General features: G+C 40.4%; 1 protein-coding gene across 3 annotated transcripts in view; it reads left to right on the top strand.

Moving 5' to 3' along the window:
- The window catches only part of TMEM164 (transmembrane protein 164), a 41805-nt gene extending 28201 nt beyond the window's left edge, over nucleotides 1–13604 (top strand). For 2 of the 3 annotated variants that reach the window (XM_015615985.3, XM_015615983.3), the window contains 2 exons: nucleotides 11422–11522; nucleotides 11928–13604. In XM_015615985.3, the coding sequence (XP_015471471.1) occupies nucleotides 11422–11522; nucleotides 11928–12134 (308 nt within the window). In that variant the 3' untranslated portion in view covers nucleotides 12135–13604. The remainder of the gene's footprint in view (nucleotides 1–11421; nucleotides 11523–11927) is intronic. The other variant, XM_015615984.3, reaches the window with a different exon arrangement.
- The last annotated feature ends 332 nt before the right edge of the window (nucleotides 13605–13936 follow it).

Raw genomic sequence — 13936 nt, 5'->3', positions numbered from 1 at the left:
ACTGAATTTCCAGAGTTGGAGCTACAGAAGGTCCGAAACCAACTACACTCCCACAGAGGAGGAAATTTTATCAGCCTATGAAAGAGTTCAGGCTGCCTCAGATGTGATTGGCATGTAAGCACAACTCCTCCTGGCATCCCAACTACCAGTGCTGGGGTGGATGTTCAGAGCAAATGTTCCCTCCACCCACCATGCCACCAATGCCACATGGAACAAGTAGATTGATCTCATCACACAGCATGCCCCTATTGGAAAACTGAATCGCCCTGAGATTTTGGAGATAATTACAAACTGGCCAGAAGGTGAAAACTTTGGTCTCACTGATGAAGAGGAGCAGGAACAAGTGACATGGGCTGAAGAAGCTCCACTGTACAACCAACTGCCAGCAGAAGAAACATGCTATGCTCTGTTCACTGATGGTTCCTGTCGCATCGTAGGGATGAACCGGAAGTGGAAAGCAGCTAACATGACAGGTTGCAGAAGCTACTGAAGGAGAAGGTGGATCAAGCCAACTTGCTGAACTCAAAGCTATTCAACTGGCCCTGGACATTGCTGAAAGTGAAAGCCAAAGTGCTATCTCTGCACTGATTCATGGATGGTAGCCAATGCTCTGTGGGGATGGCTGGAAAGGTAGAAAAGGGCCAATTGGCAGCATAGGCGAAAAGCAATCTGGGCTGCTGATGAATGGAATGACATCGCTACCAGGGTAGAGAAACTGTCTGTGAAGGTCCATCATGTAGATGCCCATGTCCTCAGGAGTCGGGCTAATGAGGAGCACCGAAACACTGCGCAGGTGGATCAGGCTGCAAAGATAGACTTAGATTGGCAACACAAAGGTGAGTTGTTCCTAGCTCGATGGGCCCATGACGCCTCAGGTCATCAGGGTAGAGATGCCACCTGTAAGTGGGCATGAGACTGAGGGGTGGATGTAACCATGGACAGTATTTCTCAAGTTATTCATGACTGTGAGATGTGTGCCACGATCAAGCAGGCCAAGCGGTTGAAGCCACTATGGTATGGTGGGCATTGGTCCAAATATAGGTATGGGGAAGCCTGGCAGATTGACTACGTCACACTGCCCCAAACCCGCCAATGCAAGCGCTACGTGCTCACGATGGTAGAAGCCACCACTGGATGGTTGGAAACCTACCCTGTGCCTCATGCCACTGCCTGGAACACCATCCTGAGACTTGAAAAGCAGGTCCTTTGGAGGCATGGTACCCCTGAGAGGATTGAGTCAGACAATGGGACTCATTTCAAGAAGAACCTTATAAACATCTGGGCTAGGGAACATGGCATTGAGTGGGTGTATCATATCCGTTATCATGCACCAGCAGCTGGGAAAGTAGAGGAGTAGAAAGAAAGTAGAGTCCATTTTAACAATGGACTGTTAGAAACTGCCTCAAAAGCATTGGATGGGGGAATCTTTCAAAAATTGGGAGCAGCATCTAGCAAAGGCCACCTGGTTATCAACACCTGAGTTTCCACCAACCGAGCAGGCCCTGCCCACTCTGAGCCCCTGCAGACAGTAGATGGAGACAAAGTCCCAGTAGTACATGTCAGAGGTTTACTTGAAAAGACAGTCTGGATCAATTCTGCTTTGAATACAGACAAACCCATTCATTGTTTGCAGAAATGCAGAAAGATGGAACAACACAATGTGTACCTCAGGGAGATCTGATTGTTGGGTGAGAACCATGAGTAAATATCACTGCTGAATATCACTGCCCTTTTCTGTATATAATGTATGTGTTTGTAGAGTTAGAATATATTTGTAGTTCTGGTAATAAGTTGACTCTATGGGGATAAAGGGGTGGAATGTCCTGGGGTGACTTTATGATGCTTGTATCCCCAATTGCCTGGTCTATGTTACATATTAAGTTCTGCACATTTAAGACTGGCTCTGAGACCGACGGAGGGGAAGAAGACACGTGCAGTTTGTGTTGAAGAAAAATACTCATTCCCCCACATCCTGCTCCTGGATGGTGTCTGCAACATGGACAGATAGGAGGACAGAATTTTCTTTTGCTTTTAGTTAGTTTTTAGCTAGCTGAGGCAGAGAAGTTTCCCTAGACTGTTTTTTTCCTTTTTCTTGGATCTGTTCAAATCTGCTCTGGACTGGGAAACAACAAACCCCAGGTGCTCACTCCTGTGACACACCGGGGCCTGGGCCTTGGCACTTTCCAGTGCCGGAGGGACTGATAAGAACCTGAGCGAGCCGAGCCACACCACATGAAAAGGACATTTTTTTCTGGAATTGCCATCTCATTGAACAGCAAGAGGTTTTATTGTTTAATATTATTCAACTTCTGTTAAATAAACAGTTTTTTCCACTTTTCTCTTTTTTTGGGAAATCTTTTTCCCGAACCAGTTGGGGGGATGGGTCACTTGAATTTGCTTTTCTGGGGGGACCCCCAATTGGAGGTTCTCTCCCAAATTTGCCCTAAACCAGGACAGCTTGTTTTGAAGTAGAGGTTCTCAGGGTTCTTCAGGACCTGGGACTGATTTGGTTTGAACTGGATTTCCGGTTTGAAAGGTTTGATGTTGGACAGTTGTCACCCTGTTTCAGTATTCTGAATGCCTGCCCTGTATGTATTAATGTACAGGTATTTGCTGCCATCTAATGTTGATGTGATGGCAATAAAATCGCTAAAAGAACTTAGTTGGCTAAACGTGTCAATTGAGATTGCTCTGGGCTGTTTAACTAATAAATGCTCCATTTCTTATGCACTTAGCTCCTTGTCACCTGATGGGCTTGTAATTAACAAAACACCCATGAACTCCTGTCACAGGTGACCTAAGGTATCATTTTTGATGCAGAAATTATGCAACCTAAAAATATTTGTCAATGTTAATTTTGTCATTTCACTAGCACTTATGTTTAAGTACCTTCTGAGTAGATCACACAGGCCTTTGTCCTGTATCTTGTGAAAATTTCTTTATCATTACTGACATTGATGAGCATGCAGCTTGATTTCAGTGTTGTAAATAGAAATTTCCATCAATGAATCTGTGGATTATGATTGAGAGAAGTAATTGAAGGGTAGAAAATTGAAAAAAATGAGAAGTACTGGATTGTATTTGGAAAAATATACTACCTCTGTTTTATTATGAATGTGCCTATATTCCTGAGGATCCAAATGTTTCTTGAGGGTAGAGTGAACAGAACACCAGAAGCAGAGTGGATTTGAAGCTCAGTCTGTAGAGAACTGCACCCTCAAGTTTGACAACCCTAATCAGACATTGCACTAGCTATGCACATATATCCAGCTCTCTGCCAAAGTGTTTCCTCTTTGAAAGGAAACTGGTAAGCAAAGGCTATGCAAGGGCTGTAATAATTTATTTTTTTTCTTGTCTTGCTGTTTATTACCGTGGTGCAGACTGGTCATGCTGCACTGGCACCCATCATGTCCCTCCTGACCCTGTAACTGTGGGAGCTTTATCACACTTAGCAGCATGTGGATGAGAGAAGGTTTTGGAACTCAGGCTTTAGTGTTGCACAGTGAACTCACTGAAGCTCAAGAACATGGATCCATCTTGGGGATAAAAAACTCCTCTTCCCTCTCATTCCCTCTCTGTACTGAGTGAATATAGATTTCCATACTTCCCTTTCTCAACATTTTCTTTCCAAGTGCATATATGCATGTTTACACAGACACAAATACCATGTTAGACAAATTAAATGCTTTTACAGCATGGCTCATCTTTCTTGGAGGCACTAAGAGGCTCTCATGCAAAATAGATGTAGTGTGGATGAAATAGGGCCAGCACAAGATTCCTAGCTCAAGTCAGTTCTTACATAAAATATATCTGCAGTTGCCACTTTTATTTTTCTGGATGAATGTCACCTTGTGTCACCTGCCTCCCGAAACTGCAGTATGCATCTGTGCAGGACACAGCATTCCATAAACTGCTGGAGGAGTTAAACTAGACTTTGTGGGTCACTGTTTTCTCTTGTCCTTAAGAAGTGAGACTCTTAGAGACCTACAGTGGGTTCAGGATGGCTAAGTTCTTAAACTGTATGTTCTTAAGATAATGAAAAAAAATCTTGTTTGCAGTACATCAGCTTTAGAGACTGATGATGACCGTTTCTGTCTGTCTTAAGCTTATTTGGTCAGGTTTTACAATGGATTTGACAAGATCAGGTGTGTATCTTATTTCAAAACATCAAATCATACTGAAAGGTAATCAAGGTGGAATTGTTATTTCCTTAGTGCAGTGATCAAATTATATTCTAAATTACATTATTCCACAGCAGATTGAAATAAAGGGTTAATTTGTAGCAGCTTCGTAGCAGCAGAGCTGAGGAGATAATCTGCCCTATTGTATTTTGATATCCCCAGTGTTACTTATTTGACTTAGTAACTCCAGTAGGTAGAAGAGGCTGTTGGCATTGAGATGTTTAGGAGTCTGTGGCTGCAGGGAGCGATGCCGAGTGGCTGTCTTGCAGCCACAGGCAGGGCCCACACTCAGCCCAGTGCTGGCGTCACTGGGGCTGTGCTGCGGGGCATGGCCAGCACGTGGGGCTGTGCCCTGCTTCTTCCCTGGGGCTGCATGGGGAGAGATGTCACCCTGGAAATTGAAGCCTTCTGATGTTTTCATAGTTTTAGTTACTTTCCCATGAAAGTAACATAAACATAAGTTGTTCATCACATTCCATCTAAGAAACATCTTTTGGTGGACATTTCTCATGACCAGTGTGCTTGGGAAAGTGGTAACTTGATTATCCAATCCCTGGTCATTGTTGAGAATCTATAAATACTGGAGTCAGAGAATAAAGGCACTGTTTTTTGTTCTGACACTGAGAGGTGTTTGTGTGGATAATTTTGTGCCCTCTAGAGACAGAGAGAAGCTCCAGTGTTTGGGTGTGGGGTGGGTGCAGGAAATCCCCTTTGTGAGCTGGACCAGGCAGTGATGGTCTTGTGAGTGCTGGGCAGCCCTGTGGGCTGGCCCCGTGTGTCTTAAAAGCCGATTTCCCAGTAAATAATTGAGTTGTTTGCTGGGAATAGAAGCAGGATTTTCTTCTTAGGCAAGTACTGTATCTTTATAAGCAATGAAGAGCCAGTGTCTGACTCAAGTCCTAAAGCCCTTTTCTTTGTTGATCTAAGTATCTTCAAGAGTGGCATCAGAAAAGAAGCTCTGTGGCACTGTCACATAGTCAGTTGAAGTTGTTGATTTTATTTTCATTTTCTCTCTTCTCACTGAGAATGCTTCTGTTGTGCTCAGCAGCTGGGCAGAAGCAGCTCCCTCAGAGCAGGACAGCGTTCCTGACCTTAGAACAACCTGGACTTGTTGGAAGATGCAGCACACAGATACCAAATACAGACGAAAGGATAATTTTTCCTTTGGTTGTAAATTAGGAAAGTGCAATTAAAACATTAAATTTGTGTTTTTCATTGGCAGTTAGGACTTGCTGGCTAGAGTGGGTGATTACCATATTTAAAGACCTTTTTTAAGCTGTTGCACCCTATGTCAGCCATTTTCCCACTACCTGTCTTTAACTAACTCTTTCCTTAGCTTTTTAAAGGAGTTATCAAGCAGGTTTTATTATATACCTTTAGTAGTAATCCAGGAGAAATATCACTTTATATTTAGGTAGTCATAAATCTAGTCAATCTCGATCTTCACTGAAATACTTGATAACGTGTAGTACAGCTCTTTTGCTGAAACTGAATTACTTAGAAACCTGTCAACTCTTGTGTGTTATTTCCCTACTCCGCTTCTAGGAATTCCATGTTCTTATTCCAGATTTCTCTACCTGATGAATGCCATTTATTAGACATAAATGTGGTTTTCTGTTGAGCTGTGCTTGTGCTGTGGCACCTTGAGCAGCAGGGTAGCTCTGTGTGCTGTTATTCTGGCTGCAGGCTCAGGCTGCAGCCTCTCTTGTAGCTTGAATATTCAAGGATAATCTTGTTTGATGATTTAAGAGACATGAGGAGGGGATGTGTCTCTCTCCTGTGACCCTCTGAGCTTTATGCACTGGGCAGTTAGTTTGAAAAATGAAATATCTATCCAGAAGATGGAGAAATTTAGAAGGGTAGGTACCAGTATCTGGAAGAATTGCTACTGTATGAAGGTAGAGGAAGAGTTACTGCTGCTGCTTTATGGAATATAAAAAATTATTCCTGAGAGAAGCACATACTGTAAGAGCTTTGTCTGAACTGTTTCTGATGAGAGCAGCTGGCACTGAGGGGAAACAGGAACCTCCTGGCATAAGGTACTAGTTTGAAACCTACATATGGAGTCAGAACAGCAGTAGGGGAAACATTAATTTCAGGATCATCCTCTTGAAAATATTTTTTTCCTGTTTTCCCCTGGAAAGGAAGTTTTATTTCTAGGCTAGCTCACCAGGCCACTCAACTGGAATTAATCTTCTGATCAAGGGAAATAAAATGAAAGTAATTTTGCCCTCACACTTTTGTAAGCTTGAAAATGAGAAAATTGTAATAGTTGCTCTGAGTTTTGGATTAAGCAGGTCTACTTGTAACTGTAAGACAACTGAAAGAGAATGTGCAGCACTAAAAAACTCATAAAGCTCTATCAAATGTAGTGGGAATGAAAGCGAGAATTTAAAGAGATTATTTTAAACCCTACTAAATTAAAATTTTGTACTATATTTTGGTTCTAATTCTCTAATACAAACAGGAGTAATTTTCTCCTGCATTGTTTTCACAGAAATACTAAAGGAGTATTGCTTTCTATTAAGTTGTGTTCAAATTTTCAGAAGCCTGTGTATTGAGAATTTTAAAAATAATAAACAATATATATAAATAAATAATAAAGAATATAAAAATAACATATATATAACTATAATAAATAATAAAATAATAGTACATAAGAACATTTGAACTAGCACATTGTGGGGAGGGAGCAGTATAAAAAAAATGGCATCTCTTTGTTGAGCTTTAGTTTTTTAAAACCATGCTTCCATTTCCTAGATGGCAAAACAAACAATTTGGCATATTCAAGGTCAACAAAATCTTGTTATAGAAGCAGATGAAGAACCCCAAACTCTTCAGTCTATATTGAATCCTTTGTATCAATGCTATTGAAGTAATGAAGTTTAATTTAAACTGAGATATCTCCTGCCATGCTATTTCAACACAGGAGCAAACATGCAGCCTACCTAGATGGCCCCAGCTTGGAATGGTCTCAGCTGTCTGGGGCATGAGTGTTTTTGAGAATGAGATCAGGATCAGTGCCAGACTGGTACTTGGACTGAATTTCTTTAAGTGCTTAAAGTATAAGAACTGCCCATGATCCTTCATAGAGAGTAAAACTTTCTGCTCCCACCTATTGAAATTGATTTCCTATGCAAGCAGCAAGTAGCGTTTGCCAAAGCCACTACAGGCCCTTCAAACAATCACTCAGCTGGCTCTTAGTTTTCCTGTTTGTGTTTTTCTTTTAACAGACTGTACTATGGAAAATAGACCACATTGCTCCATTAAACAGCCATCTGTTGAATAGCAGAGCTGTAGAATAATAAAATCTATAGTGGGTATTTATCTAATGAGAAATTTACAGAAAATATCCCAGGTATGAATTTAAAATTAGTTTCCCAAACCATATGGTGGAATCTAGAGTGCTCCAAAATGGTTTTTTTGTGTGGAGGTCAGTGTTTCCTTTTTATCCTTTGATGTCCAAATAGTGCTATTGCTGAAAATCACACCAGTAGTTTCAGGATTGCAGAGTCTAATAAGGAGGGGTATTTTAGTATGAAGCAAACCCAAAAAATCTGTAGAGAGTGACAGTTGCTCTGCTAAGGGACCTCTGAAGTACCATTCCCTATTTAGACTGAAGCTGGATGTGAGAAGCCTGGGTTGAAAGCCAAATTGTGCCATGAACCTGTGTTGTCATCTTGTGCAATTTCCTTAGTCTTTTAATGACTGTTGTCTCCCTCCAGTCTCATTTTATAGCTGGAGTCACTTGCGTGTATTAATATTTATACTCTACCTGCACTGTAAGTCGCCTGGATATGGAAGTGTCTGTATTTTAGCTTTCCTGGGCGCTTGCCCCTTAAGACTCTCACCAGACTTTGTCAATCACTTTTGAAATAACATAGACAACTGCCAACAGAAACCTAATTTGGTGTAGCACTGCTCAGCCAGTTCCCAGGAGCTGCTTTGATACCTTATTTAAATTTCATGTTGTGTTTTGTGTCTAGGTTAAATATGATGGTGAACAGCTGGACTGTGAGCCTCGTAGAACTCCTGACATGAACCTGATAAGCCTAGAGAGGGCACTGAGAGGAGGGATTTGGCTACAGGGAGCGGATGCCAGCCAATCCCTGACGAGAACATAAGCAGGTACCTATTGGCCAGTGAGCTGGGTGGTAACCAATCAGGTTCAAACACAGAGTCTTTTGAATAACCTATGTAAGAGCTATGCAGGCAATTAAATTTTTCTCTGCCACATGAATTTCGATGTCATGTTATCTCTATGTCTCCCCTGACTGCAACAGTTAAACATGCACCTAAAACTGCAAAGACAATAGAAACAGATTTTGCAAGTCAAGCAGTGTTTTCTTTACAGCAGAGGAGGGAGCACAAAGAGTTTCTGTAAAGCTTGACCAGGTCACCTAAAGTTGGTGTAGCCAAAAATAGAGCCATGATCATCTCCTGCACTCTGACACCAAGGTTCATTACTCCTCTCTGTAATGAAAAACCATAGTCAAGGTGGTGTCACCTATCTGTTGTTTTCAGGCCATGGAATTTAATGAATATCATTGCTATCTAAGTCAAGACTTCTGTACCGTTTTCTAAGTAGGATGCCAGCACTTAGTTCACACTTATCAAGTGCATCCCAAGAACTACTGTTGGGAATTTTTCCCTTTACCTGCAGAACTCAAAGTGATTCCTGTGGAGTTCTCTTTTGCTGACTGTTTTACTGACTGTTCAGACACTTTTAGACTTCACCTTTCCACTGGATAAGAAACCTTACAAGGTACCCTGTGCTTTCCAAGTAGTTCCTGTGCCCAAATTTATCACGGGCTCCCCAAGTTCCAGCCTGCTCACTGAACCATGGTGTACAGAGGTACCTGGGATAATGACACTGCTGCTGTTCCTTGTTAGAACCAAGGAGGGGTGTGTGGGGTGCAGGTATGCTGCTGGCACTCACACACACACAGAGCCTTATCCTGTGCAAGCAATAGCACAGAACTCATGTTCTTGGGAGTGGACACTGCGAGGATGTGCAGTTTTAGACAACAACATGTATGTGATTTTGAATCTGTAGTATTCACAGAATGCTATTCAATTGAACTTACTTCAGGTAGCTACTGCAAAATCAGTCTGAACTGGCATGCTGGGTACAAATTATGGAAGGAAACTATACAGAAAATAAATTTGAAAGGGCTACAGAGCTTGAGGAAGCATTACTCTAGAGACCTTAAACCTGAGATGGGATGCAGCATTAAACAGTGATGTGGTCGCAGCAGTTACTTGTATTTGTCTCCACAGGATGCCATATACAGGCATTTTCATATCAGCTGGTCTGGTGGGTGCTGTGGTAGCTACTCTGCATGTGGAGTTATTTAAGTTCCCAGTAGCCTTGTACAGTGTATGCTGAAGTCTTTAATTACTTCCTGGCAATTAATGGAGTGTGCTGGGTAGCCAAGGCCAGTATCAATATTGCATTCTGTGTTCTAAGCTGTCCTTTGAGTACTGGATACATATTTCAGTATTTAATAATATCTGATGGATCAGAGAGCAGATAAAGGCAGATAAAAATTGCCAGTGTATTTTTATAATCCTCTGAAACCCTTACAGCAGCCAAACAGCATGACATTGTGCATCTTTTTTTGTGTTCTCAGGCTAAATTATTAAAGTCATAAGGAAAGTAATATTTTTCCACATATCTTACAGTGCAATTTTCATATCTGCTAGTGAGAGTCTAGAGAACTCTGTAAACTGGTTTTGTTCTTACCATATGAAATTTGAATATTTAATTCCCAAAATAGTCTTGTAACTATGAGTATTTATTACATCTGATTCCCTTGGTACTTTCGCGATGAGGGAACCTTTTGTTTTGTTAGTAAAACCTGGTTTTGAGTGGGTAGAGAAAGGTTGGAATAATATATGTGCTACTTCATTTGAAGGGAAAAAGTATCTTGCAGTATCTGTGATATCTACTGATTATAAAACTGTTTGTAGTGTTGTCCTTGGGTGACTTTATGATGTTTGTATCCCCAGTCGCCTGGTTTATGTTACATATTAAGTTCTACACCTTTAAGACTGGCTCTGAAAGTGAAAGAGGGAAAGAAGAAGAATGCAGTTTGTGTTGAAAAAAACCACTCCCCTGCAGCCTACTCCTGGACTGTAGTGTCTGCAGGACAGATGGACAGCGGGACAGAGCTTCTCTTTAGTTTTTAGTTAGTTTAAGCTAGCTGAAGCAGAATACTTCCCTGGATTTTTTTATTTTATTTTTTCCCCCTCCTTGGATCTGTTCAAACCTGCTCTAGACTGAAAAACCCAGACAAACCTCAGGTGCTCATGCCTGTGGCAAACCAGGGCCTGGGCCTTGGTAGTTTCCGGCACCAGAGGGACTGATAAGAACCTGAGTGAGCCAAGCTGCACCACATAAAAGAGACTTTTTTTTCTGGATTTGCCATTTTATCAAACAGTGAGAGGTTTTATTGTTTAATATTTCTATTAAATAAATTAATTTTAATTTAATTATTTTCTGTTAAATAAACAGTATTTTTCTCTTCCCTCCAAGGAAATCTCCTTTCCCAAACCAGTTGGGGGGAGGGGCTTCTTGAATTTGCTTTCTGAGGAGACCCTATTTAGAGGTTCTCTCCCAAATTTGCCCTAAATCGGGACAAGTATATATCTCTACAGCAGCTTTCATTTAAAAGCACAGATCATCAATGGATTGACCACCTGATACAGCTTTTCTGTTCCTTGACATTATTGGTGCAAGTTCCTTTTTAATAGTCATTAAACAACCATAAAATTAGGAAATTACAATTAAGCTGCCCTCTGATATAGGGTGTGCAGGACCTGCTGCTGCCTAAGTCAATTCTGTGCATGCTGAAATCATAATCCCTGCAAGAAGCAGGTGTTTAAGTATAAATAACATGATTTTTTTAAGATTCATTGTACACCGTTATTGTATTTTATTACTTCAGTGGTAGAAGGAAGAATGAAGTAAAAATCATTTATGTTAGTGAAAAACAGACAAATTTAGTTAGGTAACATTGTACATTTCACTGCTGGACAAGGAGGGAAGAAGCTGATCAGGATGCTTCAGGTAAGAAATAAAGCTCTCAAATATTAATTACTGTAATGGTATTGAGGAGGTTATCAGCTCAAGCCAGATGCCCTGACATCCAGATAGCAGGAGAGAGAGGCTTATTCATTGAGAGTGTGATGGTCACAGCAGTGCAGCTGAACATTAATGTATTCCTTTCTTTTCAAGGTATTTACACCCCTGAACCGCTCTGCAATTTCTGGTGGGCTCTTTTATCCACGGGGTTTATGTTTGTGTATCATTTTAGCATCTTGCAGATCCTGGGATTGGTAAGTAAACCCAGGTTAATAAATGGGTAATCTGCAAGTACATGCAGAGTAAAAATACTGAGGAGTTTGAGAGTCTAAGTGTACATGGATAAGACTGCTTGCATGGAAATTTTTGATAAGGCTACTTGTATGCAAATTGCATGTTCTAACAAGCATTTGTATCTTATATCTTGCAAGTACTGGTAAAATATTTCACAGATTGGTTATGTACCATAAATCCATTTATTAAATTTAAAATGAAATTTGGATCTGCTTTTTTTCTGAAAGCTGCCCTACTTGTTTTGAGAAAATGCGTGTCACCTAAACATTTTTGATTATTATGGTAATTCTCTAAATTTTCACTTGTTTTAGGTGAATCAGTGCAACATAAAATTATTGTTAATTGATGAATTGTTGCTTTCTCAGGTTACAGAAGTGAATTTGAACAACATGTTGTGCCCAGCCATCTCAGATCCTTTTTATGGGCCCTGGTACCGCATCTGGGCATCTGGACATCAGACTGTCATGACCATGACTCATGGGAAGCTTATAATCCTGCTGTGTCACAGCACTGTCCCCACCTTCAAGTGGAGCATGGACTTTCTTAGGCTCCCAGCAAAGAAAATAGACTGAAATTTCTCCCCACAGAGTAATTCATACAGGAAGCAGAGATATACTGGAAAACAAAGAGGGGGGATGAGAGGACAATGGCTTTATACTTCTTCCCACAGTTTTTTGCCTCAAAAACACCTCTGTTATGAAGTGAAGTTTTTTTTACCTGCTGTTTTTCACTGCCTATTGCCAATGGCAAAATTAGTGGCCTTATTCTGGGGAAGATTTGTGTTTTATACATTTTGTATAGATTACAATAGAATCTTGCTAAGTCACCATTTAAAATTAGGCCAGGACCTGTCCACATTCTAGCAAAGAGAGTGGCAGTGCTACCTCATTTTCCATTAAAGAATAGTACACTTCTAGGATAGGAAATTCTGAATTGTAAGCACTCAACTTATGTGAACCAACATGCTGAACTGCATTATCCAGGCTTAACTCTCAAAGCTTGAGTGTTCCAAAATGGTCACAGGAAATGGTGCGCACTTGATTGTCTTGTCAGAAGTGCAAAACAGTAAAGTTCTACTGTACTTTCTAAAAGCTGATTGAAAAATGTTGGGGAACAATAAGTCAATTAAAAAAAATCAACTGCTTAATTTCTAAGCTGCAATGGATAAGTATCTATCTAGTGAACTCCCATCATGATGCTTTGGAGATTCTTTTATTTTGGTAAGGGGTGAAAAAAAGAACATAAAAATAAATTCAAAAGACCATGTTATGTTTAAGCCATGATAAGATATTGCATCCACTGTTCTGTCCTGACTTTGAACAGAATGGTTTTTTTCACTTAGACTGGAGAAGGAGTGGAGATACAAAGTCCAATGTAACATCAGGGTGGTTTTTTTATACTTAGTAGCTTTTGAAACATTCGGGCTCTGTCTATGAGGATCCTCACTGACCAGACTGGTTGGTGAAGAAACCAAATTAAACTCTTCTCTCCCTACAGCTCTGCTATATCATGTGTACTGACTTTAAAATACAGGTATAAAAAGGAATGTCAAATCAGTACAGGCCTCTACTGCAAAGAACATGTTCCAGTTTAGTAGCATGAGCCATTAACATGTCTTTTGGAGAACAGGATGATGAGCAGAATGATCAACTGCATGTACCTGCTCAAATTTTGCAGGAGGAGAAACCATTGGGCAGAAAGAAATCCTGACTCTGTCCAGAATTGTGAGCCCATTATGCAGACTTGTGTTTCAGGGCTGCATGTTTTTCTCATACTAAAATTTCTTGGGAATTTATAGATTCATTGTGTTGTCAAAGTTGTGACTTGTAACACAAACCAAAACCATCACACCTCCTCCAGCTGGATCATCTGAAGGTATGTGCTGAAGTTAAAGTACTGACATTTATACCTCAAGAAGCAAAAGTAGGTTGACTTTTTTTTTTCCTTAAAAAAGAAAAAAATTTCTTTGGTGAGGGAACAAGTGGCTACTTCAAATAATTTTACTCCATATGATTAAAAAGAGTACACCTCAATCAGAAATACATTGTCCCATATTCTGATTTACAAACTGGTTTCTGGCTTTCTTCCATACCTTGCTCTGTGTGTGTGTGTATGTATATAAAAATACACTGTATGGTCACAACTTGAGAACATGCAGCATGTACCTAAACTATCCATCAGGCATATATAGCTGGTGTTAGTATTACAATAGAAGGACTTGAGACAAATTTTGCAAATACTTTTGCATTATTATTTGCTTATCTTAGATGGCAATTTTGTTTTGTTTTGTTTCTTTTTTCTTTTTTTTTCCTTTTTTTTTAGCATTATCCCTTTTTCCCTCTGTCAGGATATTGCAGTTACTGGAAACACTTCT

Source organism: Parus major, unplaced genomic scaffold (genome assembly GCF_001522545.3).
Source record: "Parus major isolate Abel unplaced genomic scaffold, Parus_major1.1 Scaffold306, whole genome shotgun sequence".
Taxonomy (NCBI): Eukaryota; Metazoa; Chordata; class Aves; order Passeriformes; family Paridae; genus Parus; species Parus major.
Note: the sequence above shows the minus strand (reverse complement) of the source record. Positions and strands in the feature narration are given on the sequence as shown.